At 47.1% G+C, this 15,360-nt stretch overlaps 1 protein-coding gene across 1 annotated transcript; it reads left to right on the forward strand.

Moving 5' to 3' along the window:
• Positions 1-1,521: 1,521 nt before the first annotated feature.
• LOC306955743 (keratin, type I cytoskeletal 23-like) lies at positions 1,522-10,613 on the forward strand (the record flags this gene model as incomplete). The annotated part of the gene is made up of 8 exons (XM_079547103.1): positions 1,522-2,122; positions 5,101-5,183; positions 6,386-6,542; positions 8,085-8,246; positions 8,338-8,463; positions 8,952-9,172; positions 9,839-9,870; positions 10,510-10,613. Exons 1-8 carry the CDS (start codon positions 1,718-1,720, stop codon positions 10,611-10,613), a joined length of 1,290 nt encoding a protein of 429 aa, XP_079403229.1. The 5' UTR covers positions 1,522-1,717.
• Between the last annotated feature and the right edge of the window lie 4,747 nt (positions 10,614-15,360).

Raw genomic sequence — 15,360 nt, forward strand, 5'->3', positions numbered from 1 at the left:
TTTTGTCTTTTCCATGGATCCTTCACGTGTGCGCGTGAGGAAAACCGTGCGATCTTTTCCAATTTAAAAAAGCTCAGTTTCAGAGGAGCCGTTTCTGCGTGCCGGCACCTCGCTTTGCTGCCGGCCGTGGGAAGCTCTGTGGCACGGAGGGGCCGGGCGTGCTGCAGGGCACTGCCAGCCCACACCTTTCCGTGACTCCGATTATGTCTGAACTTATTTTCCAACATCGTATTTCACAGAACATTATCTTGCTGAACTGCCACACTAGAAAACTCAGTGTGAAATTCAGCTTTGTGGAGATGAACCGAACGGCAGGACATCACTGGTTCCATCCTACCGTCACGTTTTATTGCAGTTTGCTGTCTCCATTTCTGCCCGGCGCTTCAAGCTCCCGTTACTCTCAAGCTGCAGTGCCATCAAGTGTGTGAGAAATAGGAAAGAACGCGGAGCGTCAGCAGCCGAGGCGCAAAGCAGCCACGAGGCGGAGCCCGATCCCTGCCCAGCCCGGCTCCTCTGCCCCGCGGCGCCGGGCGAAGCGCGGCGCTTCTTCAGTGCTGCCGAATTTCAATTTAAACAAACACTGAAAAAAAAAAAAAAGGATTCCGCAGGCTTCTCCCAGGGCAGCACAGTTCCGTAGCATCTCCCCAGCCGAACCCTTCGGAACGCGGAGCGCTGTTGGTCACAGATCCCCCGCTGCTCTCCGGCCGCCCTTCCACCGCACTGCGGCCGCTCGAACTCAGCGCCCGCCGCTGCCGCCGGGTGCGGGACGGGGCGGCACTGATTGCAGTTTTGGAGAATAAATGGAGAGCAAACTGAGGGCAGGGGCTGCGCTGATCCGTTCTGGTTTTGACTTACGCAGCTTCGGAGGGGACCTGGAAGTTCCGAGAGTGACTATTTCTGCACAGCTGCCGGCTCAATTTGCACCATTGGTAGCTTCAGTTTTTGGAGTATTTTAACAAACTTCGGAATATTTTCTACAGCTATAATATATTTATAGTATTCGCAATAGCAACAGCGCTAAATTCCTACTTTATTATCTTTATATTTCAACAAGACCGCAGAAATTGAAATATGACCGCACATCGAATCATGAATACAACGAGTAGGAAAGATTGCAAAGGATGCAATTCTGGTGTTTGTCGGTGGGAAACAGGCGGCGAAGGGAACAGCTGAGCGGCAGCCGGGGGACGAGGTCGGGCGCATCAGGACAGCCCCAGGACACGCGGTGCTGCAGGGCTGAGTGCCGCAGCTCGGAAGCTGAGAATTCCGGCAGCAGAAAAGCGGCCCGGCAGCGCAGCCCCTGCCCTCAGCCTCCCTGCGCCCTGTGACGGATGACGATCTCCCCCTCCAAACACGAGAATACTCTGCATTCGCTCCTGGGTTTAGTCAACAGTCCGAGCAGAGCCGATCCGGTTCCACACCTACTGCTTTTAGCCACACCTCGCAATTATAATATGAAAAGCGAAGAAAAAAAAAAGAAAACAAGCAAAAGGAATCTGGTATGCGGCTGTGATTCCAAATAATAACAACAGTGTGTGCAGGCTCATAAATGCTTCAGAATTGACCAAGAGGAAGCACGTTTCATGATGACACAATCTTGCTGTAGTCATTCAGCGGAGGGAACTCCCACAGGAGAAGGCATAAAGCCGCTCGGGGAAGGCTAAGGAGCTGCTCAGTGCGAGTCAAACATTGGGTGAGATCCGTAACGGAGCCGAACATGAGTAGCAGCCAAGGCCCTTTCCAGTTTTATTCTGGGTCCCTCAGGGGTAGTGCGGGGTGTGGTTTGGCCCAGCAAGGAACTTCTCACCGACCTCCAAGTGCAGACGGTGCCGGCGGCACACACACCTCTTTCTCCCCCCTCTGTCTGGCCGCCGGAGGGGGGGCGTCCTGGGGATGCTTCAGCGAGCGCCACTGGGAAAGCATCTTCCTGGGTGGGAATGAGAAACAGACCATGCAAAACCTGAATGACCGTTTGGCTGCCTACCTGGACAAGGTCCGCTCCTTAGAAGCAGCCAACGCTCAGCTCGAAAGCTGCATCCTAGAGTGGCACAGGACAAAATCCCATGGAAAGAGGCATGACTTCAACCAGTACGAGCAAAACGTCACTGACATGCAAAGACAGGTAAGTCAGAGCTATACGCAGCTATGCCGTCTGCGCTCCTCTAAGGGATCTGGCTCCTCGTTTATGCTGATGGCTTTCCTTTAAAGAAAATTAAGAATAACATTTTAAATGCTAGAAATACAGATGAAAGGGGTTACAGGAGCTGGGCATGAACGTTTCCTCCACAAGGAGGAAAGTGGGGAATAAGAAAGGCTGGAAGGGAAACGAGGGGCCCCTGTGCAGGCTGATAGCATAAAGGTGCTCGAATGCTGCCAGGTGCTCAGTGCTGTACGTGAAACTGTGGTTTGAGAACCACGTCTGGCAGAACATGATCCTCTGACTGCAATGTAGGCAGGCAGATTAAAAAGCAGGCAGCCTGAAGTGAGTGCCTTCTTCCATGCGCGCCGTCCTCAGACGTAGTTCTGCTGCCTTTCATTTCTTTGATTCCTGTGGCAGCAGACAATGAAGCTACAGGACTTTTGGGTCCAATGAGCTTATGTAATCAGATGGAAAAATACTTCATTGTAATTAAGGAAATAGCAGTGACAAATTCCTTGTGGATGTTTTCACTGTAATTAAAAGAAGAAATTCTGGTTCTTGCCAGTTGTTAATATTAATGTTCAACAGTAACTCTTTCAGTCTCCCAAACTCACGTGTCTTCAAATTTAACCATAATATTAATCTGTATTCGTAATGAACGTACTTAGCGCTGTAATCATCTCTGTGACTAATCACCATAATTAACTGCACAGCCACACAGGGCACAAAGCAGAGCTATTCCAACTGCGATGCTGCTGCTTTTGCCCACTCTCTGCACTCTGCTCACTTCGCATTCTCGCGACCCCAAGAAATGTTTTCCCAGAGGCCCTGGGAGCACAGCAGCCCCACAGCCCTGCGGATGGAGCTCAGGGCTTCGGCAAAGCTGTGCTCGCTGTTATGCGTTGCCTGCAGGCAGAAGATGAGGCGCCCCGACCACAGGCAACGTGTCAGAGAGCCAGGATTGCCAGGATTGCCATCGCCTGTTTCAGTTTTCAGGATAAAGGAAGGTCATCGGCCCCAAACCTGTCACCTGAGCGCTCCTTTTTCACTGGTCCAGAGATGAATACTTATTATCAGGAATAGAAATGCTTTCACATAGATTTGAAATTAACAAATTGAAAAGGCTTAGAAAGACGATGTGGCTGAAAGCTCCGTGCTGACTGTGGCAAAGCCCTCACTTCCAAACGCGCTGCACCCAAAGCGTTATTTCTAATGCACTGCAGAGTGCTGTCAGCCCGATGGCCTCAGTGCTGGGCAGGCAGTGCTGGTAAAGGATCATTTACGAGTGACAGTTCAGTGGTTTAACACAGGATTTTCACTTTTGCCATCAATTATCGCAATTACCATCGTGCCAGCAAAGTGAGTGAAAATTTAACATTTAATCATTAATCATCGTTAAATTAATTACCCATGAATTAAAATAGTGAGATGAATTCAGCACCTAAGACGATTTTTAGACATAATTTAGGACCCTTCCATCCAATAACCCACAAAGTCCATGACGCAGTGGCTACCTGAACTTGGAGGCACAGCCACCTGGGGCCCAGCACCGCTCCACCCCGTGCCCACAGACACGAGAGGACAAACGTGGAGCAGCGGGCTGCCTCGCTCAGCCCCGCTCCATATGGAGCGCAGCAGCCCCTGTGCGTCATTCTTTGCTCGTATCCAGGCATCTGGTGCTGCCAAATAACCAAACTGGTTTGCAGAGCACACGGGGGAGCAAGATCTGCACTGCTGACCAGAAGACACACGGAGGAACGAATGCAGAGAGCCTTGCTGGCAAACCAGGGATGTCAGCCGCCCGCCCCTCATTGCCTTCCTCACTGCAGCCCTCCGACAGCTGTGTGTCCTTCTGCCACTGCAGTGCCTGCAGACGGCTGCCCCACCAGGGCACAGCAGGACGATCCCTTCCCTTGGCAGCCAGGAGTGCAGCTGTGTGCGTAGCTGTGGTGCATTTGTACGAAATGGCACAAAGTGAAAGAACCCGAGCACAGCTCTCACGGCTTCTTGGCTTTTCCCTCCCGCAGCAAAGCGCACCCTTCTGTAAGGATGGGTTCAACAATCGCCCCTTCCCTGACAGCGCGTCCCAGGCACTGACACACTGGGGACTCAGACCTCTCCCGTCCCCCTGGTGCCGTCCCAGGGCCGTGCCTGCGCTGTGCTGCTGAGTGCTCAAGAATGCGCAGCCTGTTCTGTTCCCGAGATCAGTTAAAACTCCACCTGTGTGTTCGGATTTTCACTGCAGAAGGTAAATTTCCGACACGTGAGGACAGTTTTCCCACTTCCCGGAGTCCCTGCGATTCACGGGGTGGGCAGTGCTGCTCACAAGTGCTGGGAGCTCTCTGATCGGAGAATGTTCCTCTGTGGCTGCAGGGCCTGGTTTTGGTACGGCAGCACTGAGCGAAGGCAGCTGCAACCACACTTCTCTTTCCTATTTGTTAGAAAAGGACCCTTCTCTAATTGATGCCCCGCAGTTACTGCTGCTAATTATGTACAAGGTGCTGGAGTACTTCCAAAGATTTAGAGTGCAATCCTGCACTTTCCATACTCGGATTAATCGCTCAAAGCTACCTTATGAGCACACTACACGAGTGACACTTTCTCCTTCACATTTTGGGGCAAATTTCAACATTCGAAAGCAAAACATGAATTAATCACCACAGGCTGCTAGAGGTGTCAGTACATTACAGTGAATGATTGGCTGGATTATGAAGCCAGTGTTAACCTCAGCACGGCTGTCTGCACAGCCCAGACACACAGACACAGGGAGCGCTGCTCCAGGAAAGTGAAGCAAATAAAAAGTGAAGATAATAGACAAAAATTGTGGAAATATGTAAATGAATCAAGAAACTAAACTTCTGTTCATTTGCTCTCCTGACCCTGGGACTTCTCCTGTTCATACGTTTGATACAAGCAAGGGCACCTGCAAGGAAGCTCACACAGTTTTTGCTGTTTTGCAGATTGAGGATGGGAAGATCACCAACGCCAGCATCCTCCTGCAGATTGACAACGCTAACATGGCGTCCGAAGACTTCAGGCTCAAGTAAGAACTTCTTTTGTCTCCTTATTCAGTTTGACAGAGGATTAAGCTGGATATTTCCTCCTGACAATCCAGCAGGACATTGATTTGATGGGAGATTTCTGCTGACAGCAGATAAATGGAACCAGTGCAGAACAAAAGTAGTTTAAGAAAAAAGATTAAAAAAGGGTGAAAGACATTCAGATTGCTGAACCGAGTCACCCTGTTTATGATACTTTGTTCAGGTCCTGAAGAGCAGGTTTTACAGCAGACACTTGATACTGGTGACAAATGGTATTTACACTGTCATCTGAGAGCGCCAATTACCTCTTCTCTGAACCATACACTTCCCTAATCCAGCCCAAATCTACTTCCTGCAGTTATCACCTCTCCCACCCAGCTCTGCAAGAAAGACCTGTCCTTCAGCATCCTCTGCTTTGGACTCCCTGTCCTTCAGCATCCTCTGCTTTGGACTCCCTGTCCTTCAGCATCCTCTGCTTTGTGTTCTTACTTCTATCACAGCAATGGGGCCGATGCTTCCCAGGCTCTCAGTGCAGTTTGCTTGATCAGGACACTGCTGAAAGAGTTCTCAGACCATCTAAAAAGCCAAAACGCTTGGACTGAGAGCTTCCAGGCAGATCTTGGCACAGGAAAGGAGTTCAGCTTTCTGTTAATCAGACTTTTTGGGAATCATGCAGATATCTGGACTTTTAACAGATGATGATCAGCTACTTACACACCTCAGCTCTTGGTAATGCTGTAACAAAGACTGGGCACACTGCATGCCTTGCTCCTCTGTATCATTCCGTAGTGTCATGAAAATGAACTCCATTGAGGGGCTGGATTGAACTGAGTGAGTCTGAGGGCTGAGTGTACAAACACCAGCACAGCCCACACAAAGGGGAGGAAAGGGACAGATCTGGAGGAGCAGAAGTGCCCCAGGTGTGCAAGGGGAGATACAGCAGAGTCCTTCTGACCTTGGTTTGCTGAAGATGTCAAACTGTGAGGGGTCAGAGAGCGATGTTAGTAACTGTTAATAACTGTTAATAACTGTTAATAACTGTTAATAACTGTTCTTTCCTGTTCTCTGATGGACTGAAAATTGACCATTTAAAAAAAAAACACGGAAAGCAACGATTGCAAATAATGTTTCTTTGCTACCACTTGTATGAGAGGCTGGAAGCTGTTCTCAGTGAGTGGGATTTGCCTTCTTTCTCCTGACCAAGGTATGAAGCAGAGAAGACTCGGAGGCAGGGAGTGCAGTGCGATGTTGAGAACCTGCGTAAGGAACTCGATGGCCTGACCATTATTACAACAGATCTGGAAATGGAAATTGAAGGCTTGAGAGAAGAACACATCCTCAGGAGGAAAGACCATGAGGAGGTAAAAAAAGTTATGCTATCACACAGATCTGTGCTACCGTGTAATTAACTCGGAGTAAGATCTGTAATCTATAAGTGGGATTGATGATTCAGGACCCAGCTGCGTTTTGAAGAAGCCAATGAGAGTCAGATGAAGCATGAAGCTTATGGACAAGGTTACCAGTCACTGGCACCTCAGTAAGGACAGCAGCCTGCTGTGTGTTCTCCCAGGCTCTTTTCTAGTCACCTACTCACCCGCCATACATAGCTAACAACCTCCATGTCCGACACAAGTGTTCTCACAAGTCCTTACACATACACACTGACAGATGCTGTACTCAGGAAACGTCACTGGTTGCTGTTCAGTTTGACTGATCACCAAATTTCCCGTCAACTCTGCATATAGCACTGCACAGAATCACAGAATCACAGGGATTGAGGTTGGAAGGGACCCTCGAGGTCACCTTCTCCCTCCTGCTCCATCAGGCTGACCTGAGCTAAGCAGCTGCTGAATTCTCAGAGGATCAAAACTGAACACAGTGGTTAATGGAGTCAAGTAAGACTGCTTATTCTTGCAAAATTCTAAGCACAATTAAATAGATAATAATCCGTGTCAGAAAAAATAGTGCTGCTCTGCCTTCTTTCAGAGCTACACCACAATAACATCTGTTATTCCCCCTTACATAAAACCACTGTGCGTCAACATGCTGCTTTCATTTTGCTTGAGCTAATGTTGTTTTCAGTTATTAGCTAATGCAGAGCCAAACATCCTACTCAGTATCTGTGGATTGCTACAAAGCAGAGCACAAACACGAGGGTTACACAGCATAGGTGCAGCTTTCCTCGGCTGGTTCCCTCACAGCATGAACTGACATCAACTGAGCAGCCGTACCAGATGGGCTCTTGGAGTCGAGGCAGCCAGCAGAGCTGTGTCCAGCTGACCTGCATTTAGAGGCTGTGATGTCATGCCTGCAGTGCTGCTTTGCCTGGGCGCTTCTGAAAATGGTACCAAGCACACAGGATTGTGCTGCAGCACAGGAATGTTACCAGACCTGCTCCACTTGTCCTGTAATTATGTTGTTTACAGAGTAATTATATGTTTTAATCCAATTACTCCTTTAACAATTACACAGAACTTTTATATTGCTATCCTGTAAACTTAGTTATAGTTCCATAAATATTAACATACCGGGTAAGAAATATGAAATTACTGTTAGGTTTTCATGAAAGGTTTTGTGTTCTTAACAGATAAGTAACCCAAAAATGTTTCTGCTTCAGTGCAGACATCTCCCAGAAGCTTTATTTGACAAGACCTTCTGACACGGTTTTCTATTGATTTCTCTCACGTGGCAGCAGGTCTCAGTCCCTGGTTTAAGTCACGTCACAGCATTATCCACACAAACCTCCCAGTCGGGGACTGGAGCTACCAGTTAACCTCACCACGATGAAAGGAGTATCTGGGGCATTCTGGGAGGATGGAACTGAAGAAGAGACAAGTGTAGGTATGGAAACTGTTCCCCTTTTCATGAACAAATCTCTTTGTTTCCCATGCCTGTACCAATAGGACATGGAAGCAAATCGCTCATCGCAGGACTTCAAAGTCAATGTGAAAGTGAACGCGCCGCCTCCTGAAGACCTGGCCAAGATTCTGGCAGAAATAAGGGAAGATTATGAAGCCATAATAGAAAAGAATCGTCAAAGCCTTGACAGCTGGTACAGAGAACTGGTAACAGCTCTTTCCTGCTCATTTCCAAGACCCCCATTGCTGCACTGACTGACCAGAGCCACTGAACTTCTCTCCTGCCTTTGCTCCGCAGAGCACAGCTGTGTCCCTGGCAGCAGCCCCGAATCCCGAGCAGATCCAGAGCAGCGAGAACGAGATCAAGGACCTCACGCGGACCTTACAGTCCCTGGACATCGAGCTGCAGGCGCAGCTGAGTAAGGTATCTATGGCAGACATCTCTGGCTGCCCACTGTTGCATCATAAATTCTTAGGAACCGTCTTGGACCGATTCTCTGCTTAAATTATGCCGAGTGTAATTTTGTTGCAGTTATTAAAGTGAAATTGAAATTTGGGCCATGCTTTGTCAGAATATGCAAAATAGATTCCGCAACCATCAGCAGGATGTGAAAAATGTATATCTCACCTTACAAACAAACAGAAAATGGGGGAAGAGAAAGAAAACACAGGAGCACCGTTTTTGAGCATAAGGAATACGGCAGGGCTCAGTTACTCATTCTCTGCCATTCATGATGCACACGTAACGTCATGATTCTGCTATCTTCACATGAATAACGATTCAAGTGCACGTGTTTAAATGACCACAGCCTAACTTTTGTAATCTTTGATCAGAGACCAAATTTGCTGACATTTCTGTACTATATACTACATCCATCATAACCACAGGATTGTTACGATCTGTTCTGTCAGAAACACATGCTGGAAGACACCTTGGCTGACACTCGCAATCACTACGCCGTCGCACTTCAAAACATGCAGCAGATCATCTCCAAATGTGAGGAAGAGCTCAGCCAGCTTCGCCATGACATCAGGCAGCAGCACAACCAGTACAGGGTTCTGCTGGGGATTAAAACACGCCTGGAGAAGGAAATCTCCACTTACCGCCTGCTGCTGGAGGGGAACGTGGACAGGTGAGGAAAGCTGCCCTGCTGGAACCGATGAGAAGAGTTCCAGTGCTCAGCTTTTATTGGTTGGTTTCTTTACTCAATCAGACTTGTCAGTTCCATGCTACAGAGGGGTTGATATTTTAATCTGATGGATCGTAATACAAAGCTGGAGCCACTTGGTATGCAGAGAAACATGTATCCAGTTCATTTGGATGATCTAAATTAATATAACAACACATATATTTTTTAATGATTTTTAGATTTTGGGTGAAGGAGAAGCGTGGAGACAAGTGCAGATGTGGGGTCAGCCATGTGTAGCCACAAATACAGCAATCAGAACCTCCCACGTGTCCCTGTGCTGAGGCACTGCTCTTTCCCCATCTGTGTCTTGGCTGAATCTACATTCAGAAATGGCTGCACCTCTCTGTCCTTTGCTCTCCCATCTTACGTACAGAGTTCGTCTCATTTATGCCAAATCAGAACAGGGAAGATGTAATCTTTATCAGTGAGTGTCCCCAGCAAGCAGTGCAGGACAGGTGGCTCCAGGTTATTTATCACAGCCCAAACCGGGGCTTTTCTCATCTCATCTCATACCTTCTACAGGAGGTCTTAGAATCAGTGAGAAGGTGAAGAATAACTTCTTAAAATCACTATATTCATTATTTTGTCTCTGTTTCATCATCTTTACAGGATAACAAGAACATGTGAATCAAAAGATGAAGGTAAAAGTCCTTTATTTTGTTCTCTGCAGTGACTCTAATTTTGTCATTTCCTATCAAACTCTACTCCAAATCATTTTCAGCTTACACAACAGAGCTCTGCAGGGTTGCCCTGCAGTTAGCTCCTCATGCAGGCCATATTTGAGAATAGTTCCTGTGATTCATCAGGCTTGTGAAGGACTGCACTTCACAGCACATTCTGCTGCATCTGCCCTCTCACAGCTGCTCCCCAGACAGCCCTGCCTTGAGACACGGCCAAAGCCTGGGCTCGAGACTAAAGCTTTCGTGGCAGATGAGGAGGCATAAAGACTCCATGTGGTGACTAAAACCGTCTGAGAGCATGAGAGCAAACAAAATCTGCATGTCTGGAAACTCCTCTTCTGGTATGAGCATGACCTACGGACATGCAGGTGAATCTGCTCTGAAGTCACATTTGCATTGGCTGCAATGCAGCTTTGCTATTCATTTGCCCTGACCTGGACAAGGCCCAGGGTGACTCTGTCAGTAAATTTCACACAGAGCAATAATAAGTATTGACTTAAAGGAAAACACGTAAAGATAAATCAGTTGAGGTAGCTGGTAAATTACTGTAAATGAAGTTTCCCCAAAGTCTGGTATAATTAACCTTTCATTTTCTTCCAGAATATGCTGAACTGACCAATGGAGAGATCAAAGCGATTGTGCACGATGGCGTGAATGGGCAGCTGATGTCCTCCACCACCAACCAGATCCACCAGCAGGAGTGAAGGAAAACGTTCTGTAGCTCCTCTGTTCCTTGTGGGCTGCCTCTGCTGGCTGCTCTGCAACTGCCAGCCGTGCGCTGGCCCGCGGGGTGACACCCCTGCAGCCACCTGCAGCCTGACATTGCAGAGCCACGCAGAGCTGGGCAGAGCTGGTGCTGTTTAAGAGCTTTTAGTCATCAAAATGCTGGAGCCAAACTATTCAATCAAGATGACTGTCTGAGCTGGTAATGTATGCATTATGCACGCCTCACTGGGGCACGAATCTCCATCTGTGGTTCATTTACTGCTCTGCAAATTAACTATAATTTAAAGTGAATAATCTCTGACTTCTTCTCCTTGTCTCATGTCTCTTACCATATACCTCACTGCTGCCAATAAACTCTTTTCCTTTACTCGTATTGGTTACTGGAATTTCTGATCTTGCTTATTCTTAAATATGCCCTGCCCGAAATGGCAGTGCTATGGAAAGAACCACAGAGCCTCCGCACTGATGGAGCAGCACGAAGCTGGAAGGGTGCAGATACAAAAGGAGGTGGTGCAAGTTACACATGACGTTGATACGCAGAACTGTCAGATTTTCTTCTATACAGCTTCTGGTTGCTGCCGTTTAAAGCAGCATTATCAGCAGTGTTGAAAAGTACACTTTACATCCTCAAAACATTTATTTATTCTTCAGTTTTAGAGAAATTTCCTTCAGTTATCTTCACACCTTTTCCTTCCAAGACTACAAGTAATTTCCCATACGCTCCCATACATTCTCGGTGACCCATTTACTTCAAAACTCCACAATCTGCTTTCTTATTGATGCTCACTGTTTTGGCTGATGGATCCCGGAGTCACGACGGCTGCTGTGCGCAGTGCACACCAAGGTGTGCGTGCAGGAAGGCAGAGACCTGCGCTGCTCAGCCAAACCCAGGCTCCATCGCCTTCCTCAGATCAGCCCAGCCCCAGCTCAGACCCCAGCAGCAGCATGAAAGTTTCCAGAGATACACAGCTCTAAAAACTAAGCATGAGAAACAGCAGTGTTGTTAGGGCAGTAGACAGTGAAACCCGGAAAGCAGAGCTAAGAGAGACGAAGCGGAGCACCGAGAGCGTCTGCGTGGATTTGCATTCCAAAGTCAACATCTACACATAAAACAGTGCATACAGGGCAGCCTCATATTCATGAGTGCAATTGTCACAGAACTCCTTCATATCTCCTTGTGACGGATTTTCGTGCAGGATTCCTATTACCAGCTTTCCTTTGAAACGTGGCTCACAAAAGAAAATTTCAAAGACAACACAGATCTAAAATAAACCAAGTCCACCTCTACAACACCATGAGTTCCTACCAGCAAGTCAGGACCAGTCCATGATCCCCCCTGCCCTCCTCCCCCAACTCTCCACCCTTGTTGCACAAAGAGATCCCAAAAGCATCGGATGGATTACCTAATGGTTTCTTTAAATTGGGTAAAACTTGTAATACAGGACTGGTAACTCTTGGCTAACTAACAACGTCCTTCCTTACGGCTTACCAGATCCAACAAGCCAGATCTGGTGTTTGTAGCAGCTGGACAAAATGTGCCTGGGTGTTCCTGAACAGTTTCCTGTGTTACTTCAAGCTGTACGTATTTACCAGATTCACAAAGCATGCTGGCATTCTTGTGATACAGGTTGCTATTAAAACTTCTAAGCAGCCCCTAATTTCTAAACCAAAGGAGAGGATCTGTTTTGCTCTAGGTTTTGACTGCGCTAAACTGTGAAGAAAGAAAACTGAATGGCTGTAGAACGAGCAATAGAGAACGAGCCCATCCTTATTTCACACCTTTGCACTGGCTTTGCTGTGCCCAGCACCCCACGCAGCACCCAGGTGCTCTGCTGGTGTCCCTGCACTGCGCTCAGCTCGGCGCAGCAGCACTGAGAGCTGCAAAGCAGAGCTGCTCACAGCTGTCACTGGCGCAGTGCTCAGACCAGCACAGCTCCTCACCTGACCTCGCTCAGCTCCATTTACCAACGTCATCACACGTCCATGGCTCTAATATATCCATGCTGGCTGCTTTTAATAATTGAATTAAACCAATTAGTCCTTAAACATATACATATTAGTTACACTGTGCTCTGTTTGCTAAATGAAAGCAGTTATTCTATGGCAAAAACAGCTTATTCCTAGGCATTTCTCCTGACTTCAGAACACGACGTGTCGCTGATGATTCCTTCCATTGGAACAGCTCACGATGCTGTGCCACTGGCCTTATGGTACCCTGTGTCTGCAGTCATTCATTACTACTTCTGAAATCTTGTTCTTTACTCTCAGGAACAAATCATGATCTCAGCATCCACCACTTCTACCTATGGTCCGTGCACTCGTGTCAGCAGCCCTGCACAGATCACTGCTGGGAGCAACACTGACAGCAGTTTTGTTGATTTTGTAGAATGTGGGAAACTCTAAAAAAGAGGTGGGGTTTGTCCTGCTTTCCCTGAGACTGAGATCAGTGTCTCGAAGGAAGGGAAATCTTCACAAGTGTGATACTGTACTGCTTTATAGATTGTGGCGTTATTTCATCGTACGGCTGTTTGAACACGCCGCGAGCTGGGATTTATTCCACATTCGCATTAAATGCATACAGAGGTGCTCATTCAGTATCAAAGAAGTGACTGACCCAGGCCCAAGGGAATCTGCCATTTTTCTGATTTGAAAGATCATAAAAGGAACAGGCTCAAAATGAAGACATTCTATTTCCCACAGATGGAGGAGGATAGCAGAAAAACCCCAGCAGGACATAATGCCATTTCTAAGGCTGAGTGATGTAACACTACTGCAAACCGACAAGACTGAGGAACTTTCAGGCTATAAAAGGAGGCTGAAACCACCAGCATTCTCAAATCCCCGCTCGTAGTTTCACCTGCCATTTAAGGAAGTCGTGCACTAAATAATCCTCCAACGTATTTATAACAGACTTGAATGCACTCCAGAATGCGTATGAGTCACAGCTCATTTCACTTGTAGAAATGTTAGAACTTATTAAGGTGCATTACAATACACAGCTTTGGTAAGTGAATTGTTGATCCTCTGGAAGAGGTCTGCGATGAGGTAATGCAGTAATGGTTGGTGCCATTAATCACGCATTCTTTCTGGTGATGTGGCCACACATTGGCAGCTCTTTTGCTTATTTACAAGCAAGAAACTTCTCTTGAATGCAAAATTTTTGCTTTGTACCTGCCTCGTTAATACAGATGCAAAATTAAGCTCGTTATTTCAGCAGGAGCAGAAAACAAAATCTAGCATTTACATCACTGCTAAAAACACTGTGTGCATGCTATTACCGAAGCACAGAGAATAGGTGGAAGAGCCAGTAAAGCATTTCACAATGCCCACACCCTGACCTATAAAGGTTTCTGCAGTTCTGCTGGGAGATGCCTGCTCCTGTGTGTGAATCATGTAGAAGAGGGAAGAATCTATAGATGGGAAGGCAAATAAAGAATGATGCTTGAGAGGCCTGCACCCCCTGCCCCCCACTGCCCCAACTATTCTGCAGTGCATCTTAATTGCTGGCTCCATGTGTTTGGCTTTGAGAAAGCAGGAAGCATCTGGGCCTGTTTTACTGCACGCTGCTTCCTCAGAACCCCTGCCTCACTGTAATTCAGTTTCTTTTCAAGCCGTGTTTTGAAGGCATTTGTATTTGTAGAGCTATACTGAAATGACCTTTTTGAGCCGTACACCTAAGGGTTGGCAGGAAGGAGCTGCTCCCAGGAGAACCGCTTTGAACACAACCACCAGCTCCTCACATTTGAGTTCTGGACTGTCCTGATGATAGAAAAGTCCTTATGATAGAAAAGTACAGCTGACGAAGGACCAGACGTGACCTGATGGCGGATGGGAGCACTGCTGCTGCTTCTAGACACGTTAAATTGCCTCTTGAATGTCTGAATATGCAGCAGAAGCTTGAAGGCACAAAATCACAACATTGGCTGTGGCAAAGACACTTTCAATAACTATCTGGACTTCAGGGGTAAATCTTCTTTGCTTCACAACATCCTAAGGATGAGCCAAAGGGATTTAATTTGATAGGCTGTCATTAAGCTCTAATGAATGCAGTGAAAATGAGGAATACAATTTAATTAGAGAAAACATAATTAATTTAGAGGAATAATTATTTGAAGCAGACAGGGGAAAGAAGAAGAAAGAAACAAGCTGACAAGAAGCTGACAAACCATGCAGGACTTCTGTGGACAAAATGTGAAACCTTCAGAGAAAAGTCCGAGCTCCAGCTGGGAGCTGCAGTGCCTGGATCACACCAACAGAAACTGCAGCATCAGAGGCGTGAAACAAACAAACAGGAAGGAACTCTTAGCAGTGCAACTGCAAAGGAGGCGGCGTGCAGTGCTGTTAGAATCGGGCCCAAAACGGGAACCTGAAAGTTATCAGTGCTGGCAAATCACCACCACTTCTGTTCCTTCCTTCCTACTGAGGCACAAAGCAATGTTGAAGCTGTGGCAGCGCTTCATTAATCTTGCCACAGAGCAGCTTCAAGGCTCCCACTGAGCCATTTTCTGAGTGATATGTTCCACTGGAAATTACACTGCTACTATGCAAAAACACAACAGAATCAAACAAAGCACACAAATAACAAAAAACATATGTATGTTTAATGTCCAGAGTTTACTTCTAAGGATCAAGGTACTTGAGCTGCAGCAATGAAGAAAGGGGCATCAGCTGAATGGATAATGAACACGTCTGTCATTACAGGAGGTGCAGACAGAAAATACTCAG

This window comes from Tetrao urogallus, assembly GCF_951394365.1.
Source record: "Tetrao urogallus genome assembly, chromosome: 26".
NCBI lineage: Eukaryota > Metazoa > Chordata > Aves > Galliformes > Phasianidae > Tetrao > Tetrao urogallus.